At 37.6% G+C, this 16,729-nt stretch overlaps 3 protein-coding genes across 17 annotated transcripts in view; 1 reads left to right on the top strand and 2 right to left on the bottom strand.

The window, feature by feature from the left end:
- The window catches only part of LOC126585325 (protein HIGH CHLOROPHYLL FLUORESCENCE PHENOTYPE 244, chloroplastic-like), a 93,033-nt gene extending 78,040 nt beyond the window's left edge, over window positions 1-14,993 (top strand). For 2 of the 3 annotated variants that reach the window (XM_050249717.1, XM_050249715.1), the window contains 5 exons: window positions 9,627-9,767; window positions 13,790-13,984; window positions 14,443-14,517; window positions 14,618-14,713; window positions 14,867-14,993. In XM_050249717.1, coding sequence (XP_050105674.1) covers window positions 9,627-9,767; window positions 13,790-13,984; window positions 14,443-14,517; window positions 14,618-14,701 — 495 coding nt within the window. In that variant the 3' untranslated portion in view covers window positions 14,702-14,713; window positions 14,867-14,993. Of the gene's footprint in view, window positions 1-9,403; window positions 9,475-9,626; window positions 9,768-13,789; window positions 13,985-14,442; window positions 14,518-14,617; window positions 14,714-14,866 lie in introns of all 3 variants that reach the window. The other variant, XM_050249716.1, reaches the window with a different exon arrangement.
- The window catches only part of LOC126585329 (TMV resistance protein N-like), a 71,959-nt gene that overhangs the window by 41,331 nt on the left and 13,899 nt on the right, over window positions 1-16,729 (bottom strand). The window lies entirely within an intron of this gene.
- Window positions 1-16,729, bottom strand: part of LOC126585319 (disease resistance protein RPV1-like) — a 66,403-nt gene that overhangs the window by 43,964 nt on the left and 5,710 nt on the right. Inside the window, exon 5 of the mRNA XM_050249712.1 lies at window positions 16,599-16,693. Within this exon, the coding sequence (XP_050105669.1) occupies window positions 16,599-16,693 (95 nt within the window). The remainder of the gene's footprint in view (window positions 1-16,598; window positions 16,694-16,729) is intronic.

The raw sequence follows: 16,729 nt of genomic DNA, 5'->3' as shown, positions 1-16,729 counted from the left end.
GTATGAAACCCTAGAAGTGAGTGTGATTCAATTCGACCTCCAAACTTGCTTCGACGCTTCCATCACTGCTTGGGCTTTGCTCCTGGGTTTTAGGGGAGTGTTTTGTTAGTGGTAATTGAAGGAAAACATTTCACAAATGGGTGGATTTCGGGTAACCTTTCCCCGCGGCACCCATGGTGGTTTTTCCACCAAACTTCAACCAATTTCCTTCTAATTTTGGGTGGAAATGGAAGAGGGAAGGTTATGGAGTAGGTTGCAAGTAGTGGGAAGGTTTGCATCGCTGGAAAAATGGCCAAATTTGGCCGGGTGCTTGTCGGGTCAAGGAGGAAGCCCGGTTTCCCCTGTCATTTTCTTCTTCCTCATTTCCCTCATTTCTCCCTTCTCTGGTTGGACACTTCCTCCTTTCTCCTCTCCTCATTCGTCTACCCTCTCTCTCTCCATTTTCTGATTGGGCAGTAGCCCTTTCTTTTCTTCCTTCCCCCGTTCCCTACACTTCTTCCCCTTTTCTTCCTCTTTTCAAATAACTAAATATAAAAAAAATAGTTATAAACATTATGAAAATATATAAATAGTGACTTAAACCAAAAATACTTCTCGAGTACTTCAGGAAAACGCTAAACGATTAATTCATACACCTCACTATATGTTGATCCATGAAAGTCAATACCCTCGCCTCTAAGGGTATTTTTCGTAAATTCACATTTTAAAATTTATAAAATAATAAAATTTGGGACGGGTTGTCACAACTTGTCAAACGAGCCCTAAATAATTTCCACACACACAAAAAAGAGTGTTTGAAGAAAAAAAAATCATGATGTGTGGTTTATCTCTTTCAATCCCCACATAATGCTATTTTCGTTAGGTATTATTTATATTCAATTTAAAATTTAAAATTTAAAATGATTTCTAATCGCACGATATACGATGAACGGACACGATTAATTGATCCCCCGGATCCCCATAAAGAGGATCCATAGAGAATCCTTGTTCTCTAACAGGGAATTTGTCACATCCCGGCTCGGCCAATCGTGGTCGTTGAAATTTGATCCAACGGCTACAAATAGTGGGGCCCTCTAAAAATTATAATAATTGTAGCCGTTTGATCAAATTTCAATGGTCACGATTGCCTGCTCAGCAGGCTCAGTTTTTAAGGGTCAGGAGATGATCCTGATCCCTACTTTTGTATGTTTTTCTACCATCATTAACATCATTTTCTTAAAAAAAAAAAAAAATTAAAAAAAAAAGCACTTTTATTTTATTTTATCAAACACATTTTATGTTCTAAATTTTTTAATAAGCTAGTTTTTTTTTCTTTCAAAAAGCACCACAATTGTGAAATCCCATTTCCGGATTTCATTGTTATAATCTACGTATTTGTAATATTGAGATCTTATATTTACAGACGTTTGAAATCGTTTTACTAAACTATAGGTTTTAAATTAATTAAAACTTCCACCATGTGGGAATGGTAACCAATCGAAGTTGAGGACCAATTAGATTAGTTGTTGAGGGACCAATCTGAATTTAAGTAAGGGAGGAAGGAATAACCCAAAAAACATAAAATAAAAAAATAAAAATAAAAAAGCTACCTGATGGCAGCGAGGAAGGGGGGGATTGAGGGAGAAAATGAGGGAACCGGGGGGGGGGACGAATTAGGGAGAAGGAGAAAGGGAGGGTACCAATGGGATAGGAGAAAAGGAGGGAAATGAGGGAGAAGGGGAAACAACCAACCCCCTAACCCGTTTTCAACCCGCGAGCTATCAATTTTGACCCGTCTGTATCTTCCTCATCTGACTTCCGTTTTGGGTGATCTTGGTGTCCATGGAAAGGTCTCGACAATCCAAACATCTAGGTGTTGTTAGATTTCCCATTTTATCACCCATTTTTCTAGGTTGAAGCCACAAAGAGCCGAGGGTTTTCCGGCAAATTTTCTCCTTTTCCGGTGATTTTGAAGGCTATTGCTGTCAATCCCCACCATGAATAGACTTACCCCCTAGGGAAAAAAATCTCAAGCAGTGGTGGAGGCATTAGAGCTCGTTTGGAGGTCGAATCGACGAGCACCTTTTTATGAGGTTTCCGGCGGATCAAGGCAGATTTGAGGTGTTTCCCGGTTGAATTGGACTTCGGCCCATGTATAAAAGTTGTTCCCCTCATTGAACCCTACTTGCTTGTAAAATTTGGTAATTTTTAGAGTTAGTAAGAAAATTAGGTTTCTGGCGAACGAAAATCACCACCCACGGCGGCGTGTGGCCAGTGGGCCGACGATACCTTTCTGAGTTCAATTAGATCTCCTGATTTTGTATTTAATATTCGTATGACGTGGTTTGATCGTTTGAACCTAATTTCACTATGATACATTACTTGATCAAAATATGAATTGATGATCCGATCGTTGGATCATTACCAAACTTTAATATGTTATAGAACGTAATATTTGAGGATAGTTGGAACTGACGGATCAGAAATTCAATGTACGGATCTTCCCAAATTAGATTTCTACGTTAGTAAAATTAATTGTTAACCATCACCTAATCTAGCAATTGGCGGAGATCCGACCGTTGGATCACGATAAGAATTTAGTATGTGGTTCTGTGAGCATAATGTGGACTCTAGGAAGTTATGGATCTGAAATTCGACGAACGGATCTTCCGGATTGAATTTCGTAGGGTTGTAGACCTTACCGTTGATCGAGAGTTGACTTTTGGTCAACATGTCTCGAAATGTTCTAAATACTAAATCTAGTACCATGGAATATTAAGTGAAGTCTAGTGGGACCACTTTGGTATGGGAGTGACTTGAATATACGTGATATAGTTATTGCCTTGATTTCTTATATTAATATCCTATGTGAATATGATTTGGGTTAAAAATGAAATTTCTATTGAAATGTGAATATTATATATATATGCCATAGATCTATGTTTATTAAATGTGAATTCTATTGAAGTGTTATTTTTATTTCTGGCCATTGATCTATTTTTATTAAGTATGATTTGACTTGTGCATTGGAAATATGGTTTGTATTGTATGATGAAATGTGAGGGCTAGTAATGGACTGTTAACCCATTGTCATGGGGTTTGTTGCTTCGAAACATGTTTCACCCCTCATGTCATTATTTCATTTCTCATTTTGTTGAGTCTTTGTAACTTGAGTAACCTAACTTGATCCATGTCATGTTTCATTGATTGGTGTTATACATTGTACTTTGCGATTCCGTTGAGTGATAGTCCAGAATCGTATCCGCTTAGATTCCGTTGAGTGATGGTCCGGAATCCCTTTTACTTCACGATTCTGTTGAGTGATGGTCCAGAATCGTATATTGGTTTGGATTCCATTAAGTGATGGTCCGGAATCCCCTTTGGTGTCTTGGTTCCATTGAGTGGTCTGAAATCCCTTTTTCCAAAGATGAAGGCTTCAGCCGAACTGTGTTGCTCTAGCCCTGCATTTTAGTGTGTTGTACGTGTTATTATTTGGTGTGATTATTGGATGATGTTGGATGTGATTGTTATGATTATGATAGACCGTTGACCATTATGGCTATGGATTATTATTGCGCTTCGTCGATTGCTCTTTGAGATGTTGCTCGTGCTGAATTGTGTATTATGTTGAGACATGACGGTTTATGTGAGGAATATTCAAGTGTAGTGAAAAGGGTGAACTACGAATGGCTTAATCCCTATTGAGGGTACGTAGGCAGTCTAACGAGGAGGTTAGATGCAGCCATAAAGTATACGAAAAATCACTACTCAATTTGAGGCTTGAGCGTGCTTGGTTCATATTATGGAGGCGGGTTATGTTAGATATATGGATACTTGATGACGTCACGTGTCAATCCTGAACGTATGTCGGGATCGGGGTGCGACAACAGCCCCAAACCGTCCTAACAAGTTTGTGAAAATAAGAGCAACATTTTCTTTGTTTTCTTGGTAAATCAACAGTTAAGCATTTAGCTCCCTCTACAAGTTCAAATACATTATGCCACAAACACATGATAGGAATCTAATATAAGCTTATAGGACCAAAACATTTCGACATCCAAACACGGAACATAGTAAGGTTTTTTGAATTCATGGCTTTCGCTGCTACTAGTTTTGAAACTGTACTCACATCTAATCATAAAATTCAGTGCGACAGTACAGTGGTTGAATGCAACAACAACAGATAGAGAGAAAGCCAAGAAACCTTCACGAAACCAATCAGGAGAAACCTTGATGTTTATCCAACATCCTTCAGGAAGAAGCTTTCCTATAAAATTATGGACATCATAGTTTTTTAACACATGAAAACATAACAGTTGGTGCGACAGTAGTAAGATAGAGTGTATACGAGAGAGAGACCATATAATTTAATTGAAGTTCTGGATCATCTGATGGTTCTTCAAATTTTTCAAGTTCAAGATCTGAATTAGCCTATTATACTTTATAAATTTCTTCTAGGTGAGTTTAAGCCTTTTCCTACTGGGCAAAGGCGTTTCCACCGCCTCCCCACCTCCAAATGACACGCCCTGATCCCAATATTTGGGGGACAGTGGGATGGCCACGTGTTGGCTGACATCCTAGGGTGATGCAAGCCATTTAATGAATACATATGCCGAGAACATGTGAAATATGCATATAAATTTCACGCTAACTACACCAAGAAATTTTCATATACAAACGTTATCCAAAATAATATAATAATATTCAACTGTCAATAAAATGATAGTGGTAATGCATGACATGTTCAGAGCATACATCTAATTCAAAATACAAGCGGAAGATGTAACGGAAAGTACCATTACAAGTGATGTCAAAAGCAGAAAGGATGATGCAATATCACTGGTAGGGGAATGCCTCGTAGCTTGGATCGTATGCCGTGTTCCTATGTCCTGAGGAGGCGCAAAACAAACATGAGTGGACTAAGTTGATATATTAGTAGTACAAACATAGATATTCACAATGTACTAACCCCCAAAATTTATGAAAACTAATAGCATAATATGTGATACGTTTTCCGAAAACCCTAGCATGCCATAAAACTTTTCATAAAACATATATTATATATAGTGTGCTTAGTAGTGGTATCAAAATCGTCCAAAGGCTCCCCTTCACACACCCGTAGGCAGGACATACACCTGTAGGCAGAACATACGCCACTAGATAAGCACAAAAACATTGTATATAATCTTTCCAACATAAGTACATATATCTCAAAACATCTTCATAGTATATAGTCATCCATCATATATATAACAAAGAATATGAAATTGATAAAGCATGATATCTCATAAAAAGTAAAATCTAATTTACTCATAAAACGTAACCATTAATTCATACTTTTCATGTATGCATTTCTAATAGCAAAATTATGCATTTTCGAAAAGGTCCACTCATAGATACTTCGCCGCCGAAAAGTCATGCAAACTAGCGAAAATGGGAACGCAAGAAGGGTCCCGGGCAAATTTTGTAAAAGTCAACAAAAAGTCAACACAAGAATATTCCACAGAATATTCCATCGGATCCGGGTCGTAAGGGTTGGGCGGTTAGTGGGTTTGGGCTTAGTAGTCTAGCCCAAAGGTTTGGGCTGGTTTCTAGGATGGGTTTGGATCTGGGTATTAGGATCTCGGGTTGGGTCGACCCGGTTTCAGGCCAAGAATTGGCCGGTTTTTGGGTTGGTTTTCCAAGGCTCATATCTCCCTCAATACTCAACCAAATCAAGTGAAACAAAAACAAAAGTTGTAGTTCTCAATGAGATGAAGAGATTGATACCTTGCACGTCAGCCAACTAGTTGTGGTTTAGCCGAAAAATACCTCGAAAGTGGCGGTATTCGTCGGCAAAGTGGGGAAAGCTACTTCGAGTTATTTTATGTGTTTAACACGTATGTGCAACTTAAAACAAGTTTCGATCTAACACTAAAACACATACCAAAGGTTTCTAGATGCTTACCAAAGTCAGAAAAATCTCGAAAGTCGCCGGAGTTCGTCGGGAGAGGGTGTACCATGATTGTCACGGTTGAGGTGCCATATTTTTGGCCTGGGTTTCAAGGTTCAACGTCCAAGTCTTGGGGTCATTGTTGTGGTGAGAGTGAGTTCAGAAAGAGAAGAGTGAGATCGCAGGGAGCGAGAGAGAGCTCGGGGAGAACTAGAGAAAAGAAGAGAAAGTGAAAGGGGAGAGAGAGAGTCCTTGCAAAAATCAGAAAAAGAAAAGGGAGGGGGGGGTCACAAATTGAAAGAAAGAAGGGGACATGTGGGCCCTAGTGGTTCGCAAAACAAGATCACTAAATACGAAACACAGAAATAACCGAAAACGTTCGACATTTGAATGTAGAACCTTCATTATACTTCCGAATTCATATTCGTTCGCACCTATGTGTTCGTGGTGATAAGTAGGTTTAAAATTATGCTTTTTGCAAGTGGCCCTTTACAACAGTGGTGAAAAGGTGTTGAGCCCTTGCATGACGACATGAGTTCAAATCCCGTCAGTAACTAATCTAACAAAATTCTATCATTTGAAAAAAAAATTATGCTTTTTGCACTTTCTAAGAACAGTAGTCTCTCGATCACTACATAGTCAATAATAACCTTCAAAACAGAATCCGAACACAGACAACACCATTAATAATGCAAAAGTGCAGAAAACTAAATATGAAGCACATATAATCCAAAGGATTGAGATAAATAACGTTACAAAGGTTGACAATTCGTTTTTCAAGAAATATTCAATCAAAGGAAAAAACTACAAAAGTATAGAGAAAACGTAGACGAGGAAAAATGCAAAAAAACAACCATCTACACTCACCTTCGTTTAGGGCTGTACAAGTCTCCACCAATAGCCGATGCCTTCATTACGTCTCCACCATTTCTTAGGTTTTGCCGCCATAAATTTTCATGTAATAGGGTTTTGGTTTTTTAATTTATTTGGTTTTAAAATTTAAGTGTATTTGTGTCTATTTAAGTGATATTTTGGATGTATTTGAAAGTATTTATAAAACTAAACCATTGCCGATCTCAAGTTCTCTCTTGCCGATCTCCTCCTCTTTGCGCCTCCTCCGAAACCCCTTTGGTAAAATTCCGAACTTTACTCCTAGTTGTATTTTCTCTCTCTTTCTGCACTTTCGAAAAGTTTCAGTTTTTTTGTGTTCCTAAGCTTATGTCTCTAAAAGCAATTTAATTTTGTGTTTAATTTGGATTTTTGCATTGCTAATTTTGAATTTTGTGTTTTGAATTTTGAATTTGTAGCCTGATCTTCCATTGGAGTTAGAACATCCAAATTTTGCATTTGTTTATGTTAGAGCATCTTCAAAGGAGATGTCAAAATCCTAGGTGGAGTGACACTGTGCATATTTGACATCAAAAGTTTATTCAACCGAAGTATTATTTGCTTACTAGAATTGAAGACTTTGTGATTTGGAGTCAAATTTGACATCAATGTTAAATTTATTTTTAATTCATTTTAATGGTGGGTCCCTTATTCCACTAACATTTCAACTAATAAAAATTTTATTTCGACATTTTTTTAAATTACAACCATTTTTTTTTAATTACAAACATTTTTTTTTGGATTTTGGGTATAGAGGCCGTGTGTAGAACCAGCGATGCAAGGGCGGGATATGATCAATCGCGCTCAAACTGGAAGGGGGAAAACTCATGCTTTTGGGATTCCTATATTTAATAAAATCCATAAACATAACGCCACTCACACCCACATGTATGCGATTTATGTTTAATTATATATGACCGTGTATGGTGGTCTTTCCAATGCCACCGGTGCAAATACTTTTCCAATTATTAATGCTTAATAACGATTCAACTTGCTCAATGGACAACCATTTGCAATGCAAGGAATTTAAATTTGATCAAATCAACTCAACTCTTGCAAAGACTCGTTTTCCTCAATTTTTCACATCCTTCCTTTGTCTCGACTAATTGGGCTTCGTTTGGAAATCGGCCCAAAGTGACCTTGAATGTGCCAGGGTCGGGTCTGGTCGTATGACAGAAATGAGCAGCGACAAGTGGCAGAAAATCTGTCCACTTTGGAGAATGACGTGGCAACACAGAGAAAGCTTTGAAAATGGCAATGGCTCGTAGGCTTCCTACCCTCCATCACCGTGACTCCGAAACGCCATCGTTCCAAGCCTCACTCTCATGGTGTCGGACTTTAGCTCCAGACCATCTCCTTCCTTCGTCATCTCCTTCCACCTCTACCGCCACTCATTCGTCTCCTCCCTTCAACAGGAAAGCTTTCATTTTTTCCACTTTTATTCACAAATCGCAAGAAAAAACCCATATTTTTGTTTACAAACTTGAAAAGAACCCATTATTTATCTTCAAATTTGAAAAGAACTGAATTTTCAATTTTTGATTTGTGTGTGCAGGGACCAATACGTGGCGTTTCATGAAATGTACGGCCAGGGCGGGAGCTGGGGCTGTGAATCTTGCTCGGGGGACACCCGTCAGACCCTCCAGCATACTGGTTGTCGGCGCCACCGAGACTCTGGGGAGGCAGATTGTGAGGAGAGCAGTTGATGAGGGATATGTTAGGTGTTTGGTTAGGCCGAGACCAACCCCTGCCGATATTCTAAGAGATTGGCATGCTATTGTTGTCAATGTAATTCCAATTCACTAACTCTTATAAATTTTTATAAATTTTATAAGAGATTGGAGTGCTACTGTTTGTTCGTTGTCTAATTTTAGCTTCCTGCTTGCTTTACAGTATTCGGGCTTTATGTTATTCCTTGTTCAAATAAAAAATAGGTTTCACTTAAACTTAAACTTCCTCTCTTACTATATTGTTGCTTGCATATCCAGATTTGTGCTTCACTGTTAGCTTGATGTTTCAAATTAATTTCCGTATCTCATATAGCACTCCTCCTACCCCCATTTACTTTCTTTATCAGAAACAGCAATTAAACCAGACAGAGTTATAAGAAGTTGCACGTATAAAAATCATTCAAAACACAGGCATGCATCTAAGCACACACGCACCCTGAAGAGGTATGCACATGCGTGGAGAATGATCATATGTTCGGAAAGGAATCTTTCCAAGGACATGATTTCATAAAACAATCAATAATTATGTATGCTAGATATCCTTCTCTCATTACAGTTTCTTGTGTTTCGTTGTGAGATGGAATATCTATTTTGATGTTAGTACTAGCTACTAAGTGAAAAGGCTTATCTTTACGTTTTATTCTCAGGGAATTATTGGACGGTATGCAGTATTGCAGTGCCTATATTAGAATAGAAATCAGTATGGGGAACAGATGCCCCCACAAGAATTGCATACAGGGACACCCAGTTTAATCATGCATTGACCGTTTCCCTGGTTGATTTTAGAGCAACTTTCTTTTTGTTTACCTCTCGTTATGGTATCTGAACACTTTTTATTTTTGGTATTAGGATGTGGCTCCTCTGACCTTTATAGGTTCAAGAAATGAGAAAGTCAGTGGGAAGCTTGTCACATTTGCTGGCCCTCGCGCTTGGACAACCCAAGAGGTGAGCAAGAATGTTTACCACCAGAGGCCCTTCATTGTTTTTTCTTCTTCTAATTTTTATACTCTGCAACTGAACTTAAGGCCAGCTCCTACTGTGCCTCACCCTCATTGTAACCAAGGTCTAGGGTTTTTAAAAGTGCCTTTTGCTTGCAGGTAATAACATTGTGTGAAAGGTTTGCGGGGCAAGAGGCAAATATAACAAGAGTCCCAGTTTCTGTCTTGAGAGTAACCCGTCAGCTAACAAGGCTTTTTGAGTGCACAAATGATGTTGCTGATAGATTGGCATTTTTAGAGGTAAGCTCTTAAAATGAAAGATGTGATCTGATCAAAGAAAATCGTATTTCAGAATGTTTTATTTGCACTCATTTGTTTCTTTCTTTTTGTTCATATGTTTATGAGGAAATTAGAAACAAGCTCAAAGGCCTTGCACTTTTTTCTTTTCTCAATATCGTTGATTCTATATCAATTTTGTCAATATAGTTATCAATGACAAAGAAAGTCAAGTAATTTTCTCAATATCGTTGAATTTTTTTCCGTAAATGTTGCTTATTATTTTCTTCAACAGGAGTTCCAATGAATTTTATCTTTGTTGTATCTATTTGTCAATGATTTTAGTTGTTTTCTCTTTTGAGAAAATTTTCTCTAAAGGAAATGCTAGAAGGTATCTGTTTGGGTTTTGTTTTTGTCTTAATATTTCAGATAAATTTTGTTATGGGTTTGATTTTTGAATCAACTGAATTCTTTGGTTTGTATAATAATCTTAATTGATAGGTGGTCTATTATGACGCAGGTATTAGTTATATTTGTAGAACTCAATGAAGACCTTATATTTCTTAAACAAGGACTGCCTATCTGTATGAAATTTCTCATCTCTTACTCCTCCCTTAATTAGGATGTAAATAGATTTTGAGATAGATGTAGACAATTTTAATATATTTCACACATTTAACATAGAATTGTGGTTGAATACTAAATGAACTACTCAATTTTTTATCTTTAAATTATTTTTTACATTGAAGTTTAGGAGAGCCCTGAACCAGCAACAGACTAATCACTTCCACTTGCATCCGGCTCTTCACTTCCACTTGCTTGCTCAGACTCCCTTCTACTTGCTTCCTCGTCCTCCACTTTCTCCCTCAGAGCAAGGAAGAAAAAATCGATAATATCGGCGAAATATCACCAATATTATCGTTTTTTTGAAGTTCCGAAATTTTTTTTACTATCCAACCTATTTTCGTCAAAATATCACGATATTATCGATAATATCGATAATATCACGATATTTTCGAAATTATCAACAATATCGCAATATTTTATTAAAAAAAATACTTAAATATGTTGAGAAAACTCAACACATAGTTAACTTGATCATGGCCCAAAGGCCAAACAAGTTTTGGTTATCTCATTAGGGGAGTGTGAGTTTTATAGCAAAAATTCATTGCTCACTTCCTTGCATGGGCGATGTGGGACTCGCCCAATGGGGGAAAAAATCAAAATTTCGGCCGAAATTTTACACCCACTTTAAACGGCCATAACCTTTTCAAAACTCAACGAAATCAAGCAAGACAAAAACGAAAGTTGTAGCCCTCGAAGAGACGAAGAGAATGGTACCTCACACGATGTCTGAATCGTAGTGGTTTGGCCGGAAAATGCCTCGAAAGTCACTGAGGTCGCTGAGGTCGTCGGAAACTGGGTAAGATTCAAATGAGTATAACTTTTTCAATACGCAACGAAATTGAGTGAAACAGAAAGGAAAGTTGTAGCCCTCGAAGAGACGAAGAGAATGGTACCTCACACGATGTCTGAATCGTCGTGGTTTGGCCGGAAAATGCCTCGAAAGTCACTGAGGTCGCTGAGGTCGTCGGAAACTGGGTAAGATTCAAATGAGTATAACTTTTTCAATACGCAACGAAATTGAGTAAAACAAAAAGGAAAGTTGTAGCCCTCGAAGAGACGAAGAGAAGGGTACCTCACACGACGTCTGACTCGTTGTGGTTTGGCCGGAAATTGCCTCGAAATCTACTGAGGTCGCCGGAAACTGGGTAAGATTCAAATGAGTATAACTTTTTCAATACGCAACGAAATTGAGTGAAACAAAAAGGAAAGTTGTAGCCCTCGAAGAGACGAAGAGATTGATACCTTGCACGTCAGCCAAAATTCAATTGACACACTCCTAGCTTCCAAAATTCAATACTTTTACTTTATATCAAGTTGAAAAAACATAATCGGCATCCAAATTAAAGTTTAATCTTATTCAATGTATTGATTTTCAATCGTTAATTGATATACTATAATTTGGAACTTCAACGCCTAGACGCATGCTTATGTGTAAGAAATTTAAATTGTCAAATTCGGCACATTATTCTTCATCATTTTATTCACTTCCCTTTTTTTTTTTTAATATCCTAAATAAAACCTCCAAATATTGTACTAATTAATTATATATAAATGATTATGGTGTGTTTAAACTTCTTTCATTAATTACTACATATTTTCTACACTCACAATGTTTGCCAGCTCGCTATATAATCAACTTAAATCAGTTAAATCCATCATGCAATGCATTTCCTTCCAATTTTTTGTGATAAACTAATAGATAATTGACTAAATAAACATCCTACAAAGTTTCATTAAAAATTTCCAAGTTTTTCTTACAATTTCCGTGGTTTCCATGTAATTTTTATCGATATCGATATTATCCCGATATTTCCATCGATATTTCTGTGTTTTCGGACTACCGATATTTCCGATATTACCGATATTTTCTTCCTTGCCTCAGAGTCATCGCTTCCACTTGCTTCCTCAGATTCATCGCTTCCACTGGCTTCAGGATCACCACTCCCACTTGCTGCATGCTCATCTTGTTCTTGTTGCGACATGACATCTCGTTTTAATTTCTCAGCATCTTCAGCATATCCCACACTTTTCCACCGTATTGGGATACTTATTCTGGAAGTGAATAGAGACCTCAGTGACATGGTCTCTTTTCATAGTCAAGGTCTTTATACATTCCGAACATATGCTCTGGATGTGAGTAACGATAATTTCCTCCATTGTCAATTTCAAAATTGAAAGAACAATTGATTTTATGACTTTTCCCCTCTCCAGTTTTGAAATTGTACTTGCATTCAAAGTTCACATCATATCGAGCAAAGAGTTTGGATGCAACAGAGAGAGCAAAACCCAAGAAATCTTCACGAAACCAATTCGCAGGAAGCCTGACATTTATTGAAGTCCCCTCATTTTGATCTACGAACCAATTTGGAAGTTCAGATCCTGGACATAAAATGGTAACTAAGGGCTCAGAAAACTTTTCCTGCAACATAGATTGATATGCAGATGCCACTCGCATGATTCTAAGTTGTGCATCAACCATTATGCTGCTCCTTGCATCATAACTCAACCTTGGCCAATTAAAAAAGTGAAGTTGCTCTCGAAGCAATTCATATCTATTCCAGCATTGTGTAATTGCGGTCCTTGAACTTGACAGTGTCTTCAGTGACTTGCAGCCATTTGCTAGAAGATGAGGTAGCACTGGGAGCTCTGGTAAAGATCGAAGGCTCTTACACTCGATTAAGAATAGGTAAGACAGCTGAGAAGCTTGTTTGATGCTTGAGGGTACGCTCTGAATTTTGGTTTCTCCCAAAATAATATCCCGTAATAAGGTTGAGCAAATGAGGGCCTCAGGCTTTCTAATATACCGTTATAATAGAGTTTTAGTACTTCAAGAGATAGCAAACCAACTGAGCCATCCGGCTGAGGAAAATTTTGAAGTTTCCCACACTAACCAAATCTGAGAATTTTAAGGTTTGTTAATTTGTAGATGCTACTTGGGACAACTTTAAGTTCATAGCAATAAATTTTTATAAATTTTCTAAGAGATTAGAGTGCTACGGTTTGTTGATTTGAGTCTTAATTGCACCATGGGACGTCCCTAAGAGCCCATAAAAAAGGTGATTTTTAATGCCCAACTGTTGAAGCTATCATTGATAAGCAGAACGAGCAGTTCATTCGTTAAATGATCAGTTCGTCCATTTCAAATGGAGATCAAAGCATATCGTTGTCTAATTTTAGTTTCCTGCTTGCTTTACAGTATTTGGGCTTTATGTTATTCCTTGTTCAAATAAAAAATAGGAATAAATTAGAAAAGGTCTATGGATTGTTCAACCTTTAAAAAAATGCTCCGATTCAGTTTAGAGATTCGTGTATCCATCTAAGACCATGAAGTTATTTTATATGTTGCAGTAAACATTACCGGACTTACTAATGTGTCCTGCATGCATTTTTGGTCTTATCTAACCATTTTTTCCATTTAGGTAGATTGGGAAGGAAAAGTTGTTCTTATACAATGTGCAAAAGCAATGGGAATCCAAAAATTTGTTTTCTATTCCATCCACAACTGTGACAAGCATCCTGAAGTTCCACTTATGGAGATCAAGTATTGCACTAAAAGGTTTCCCCAGGATTCATGCATAAATCACGTCATAATTCGTTTATGTGGATTCATGCAAGTAGGTTTCACTTAAACTTCCTCTCTTACTATCTTGTTACTGGCATATCCAGATTTTTGCTTCACTGTCAGCTTGATGTTTCAAATTAATTTCCGTATCTTCTTATTATTCTTATCCTCATATAGCACTCCTCCAACTCCCATTCACTTTCTTTATCAGAAACAACAATTAAACCAGACAGAGTTATAAGAAGTTGCATGTATAAAAATCATTCAAAACACAGGCATGCATCTAAGCACACACCCTGAAGAGGTATGCATATGCTTGGAGAATAATCATATGTTCGGAAAGGAATCTTTCCAAGGACATGATTTCATAAAACAATCAATAATTATGTATGCTAGTTATCCTTCTGTCATTACAGTTTCTCGTGTTTCGTTGTGAGATGGAATATCTATTTTGATGTACTTAGTACTAGCTACTAAGTGAAAAGGCTTATATTTACGTTTCATTCTCAGGGAATTGCCTATATTAGAAGAGAAATCAGTATAGGGAACAGATGCCCCCACAAGAATTGCATACATGGACACCCAGTTTAGTCATGCGTTGACCATTGCCCTGGTTGATTTTAGAAATACTTTCTTTTTGTTTACCTCTCGTTATGGTATCTGAACACTTTATTTTTGGGATTAGGATGTAGCTCCTCTGACCTTTATAGGTTCAAGAAATGAGAAAGTCAATGGGAAGCTTGTCACATTTGCTGGCCCTCACGCTTAGACAACCCAAGAGGTGAGCGAGAATGTTTACCACGAGAGGCCCTTCATTGTTCTTTCTTCCTCTAATTTTTATACTCTGCAACTGAACTTAAAGGCCAGCTCCTACTGTGTCCCACCCTCATTATAACCAAGGTCTAGGGTTTTTAAAAGTGCCCTTTGCTTTGAGGTAATAACGTTGTGTGAAAGGTTTGCGGGGCAAGAGGCAAATATAACAAGAGTCCCGTTTCTGTCTTGAGAGTAACCCGTCAGCTAACAAGGCTTTTTGAGTGCACAAATGATGTTGCTGATAGATTGGCATTTTCAGAGGTAAGTTCTTAAAATGAAAGATGTGAATATGATCAAAGAAAATCGTATTTCAGAATGTTTTATTTGCACTCATTTTTTTCTTTCTTTTTGTACGTATGTTTATGAGGAAAAGGCCTAGCACTTTTTTCTTTTCTCAAAATCGTTGATTCTATATCAAATTTTGTCAATATAGTTATCAATGACAAAGAAGGTCAAGTAATTTTCTCAATATCGTTGAATTCTTTTTCCCGTAAATTTTGCTTATTATTTTCTTCAACAGGAGTTCCAATGAATTTTATTTCTCTTGTGAGAAAATTTTCTCTAAAGGAAATGCTAGAAGGTATCTGTTTGGGTTTTGTTTTTGCCGTAATATATTAGATAAATTTTGTTATGGGCTTCGATTTTTGAATCAACTAAATTCTTTGGTTTGTATAACAATCTTAATTGATAGGTGGTCTATTATGGCGCAGGTATTAGTTATATTTGTAGAACTCAATGAATACTTTATATTTCTTAAACAATGACTGCCAGTTGGTATGAAATTTCTCATCTCTTACTCCTCCCTTAATTAGGATGTAAATAGATTTTGATATAGATGTAGACAATTTTAATATATTTCTCACGTTCAACATAGAATTGTGGTTGAATACTGAATGAACTACTCAATTTTTTATCTTTAAATTATTTTTTACATTGAACTTTAGGAGAGCCCTAAACCAACAACAGACTAATCGTTTCGACTTGCATCTGGCTCGTCACTTCCACTTGCTTGCTCAGACTCATTTCTTCCACTTGCTTCCTTAGACTAGCCGTCTTCTTTTTCTTTTTTTCTGGCAACTTACTAGTCGTTTTCTTTTGCTTCCTATTCCCCTACTTTCTCCCTCATAGTCATCTCTTCCGCTTGCTTCCTCAGATTCATTGCTTCCACTGGCTTCAGGATCACCACTCCCACTTTCTCCCTCAGAGTCATCGCTTCCACTTGCTTCCTCAGTGGAGTCATCGCTTCCACTTGCTTCCTCAGATTCATTGCTTCCACTGGCTTCAGGATCACCACTCCCACTTGCTGCATGCTCATCTTGTTCTTGTTGCAACATGACATCACATTTTAATTTCTCAGCATCTTCGGCATACAATAGGCACATCCCACACTTTTCCACCACCTCCATATCGCTTCCTGATAGTTCCCGGAATTGAACAGATACCTCAGTGATGCGGTCGTAAAAAGCAGAGGACCATTTTGTTCTCTCTTCATATTCAAGGTCCTTATACAATACGAACACATGCTGTAGACGTGACCAATCACCAAATCCACCATCATCAAATCCTGTAGTGAAATCACAATTGATTTCATGACTTTCCCCCTCTCCAGTTTTGAAATTGTACTTGCATTCAAACTGCACATGCGGATAATAGAATCCGGATGCAACAAAAGAGAGAGCGAAACCCAAGAAACCTTCACGAAACCAATTTGCAGGAAGCCTGACATTTATTGAAGCTCCCTCATTTTGATGTACGAACCAATTTGGAATTTCATCTCCCGGACATACAATGGTAACTAAGGGCCCAGAGTACTTTTCCTGCAACATTGATTGACATCTTGTTACTTAACACACAGAGAGAGAGAGAGAGAGAGAGAGAGAGAGAGAGAGAGAGAGAGAGACTCTTCTTTTAAATTTGAAGATGCAGTTGAGAAACATACGTAATCTTCCTTGTTGGAACATTCGCAATGCTCCTCGTGGTATTC

Source organism: Malus sylvestris, chromosome 10 (genome assembly GCF_916048215.2).
Source record: "Malus sylvestris chromosome 10, drMalSylv7.2, whole genome shotgun sequence".
NCBI classification, from domain to species: domain Eukaryota; kingdom Viridiplantae; phylum Streptophyta; class Magnoliopsida; order Rosales; family Rosaceae; genus Malus; species Malus sylvestris.
This window is presented reverse-complemented; position numbering and strand designations above follow the sequence as displayed.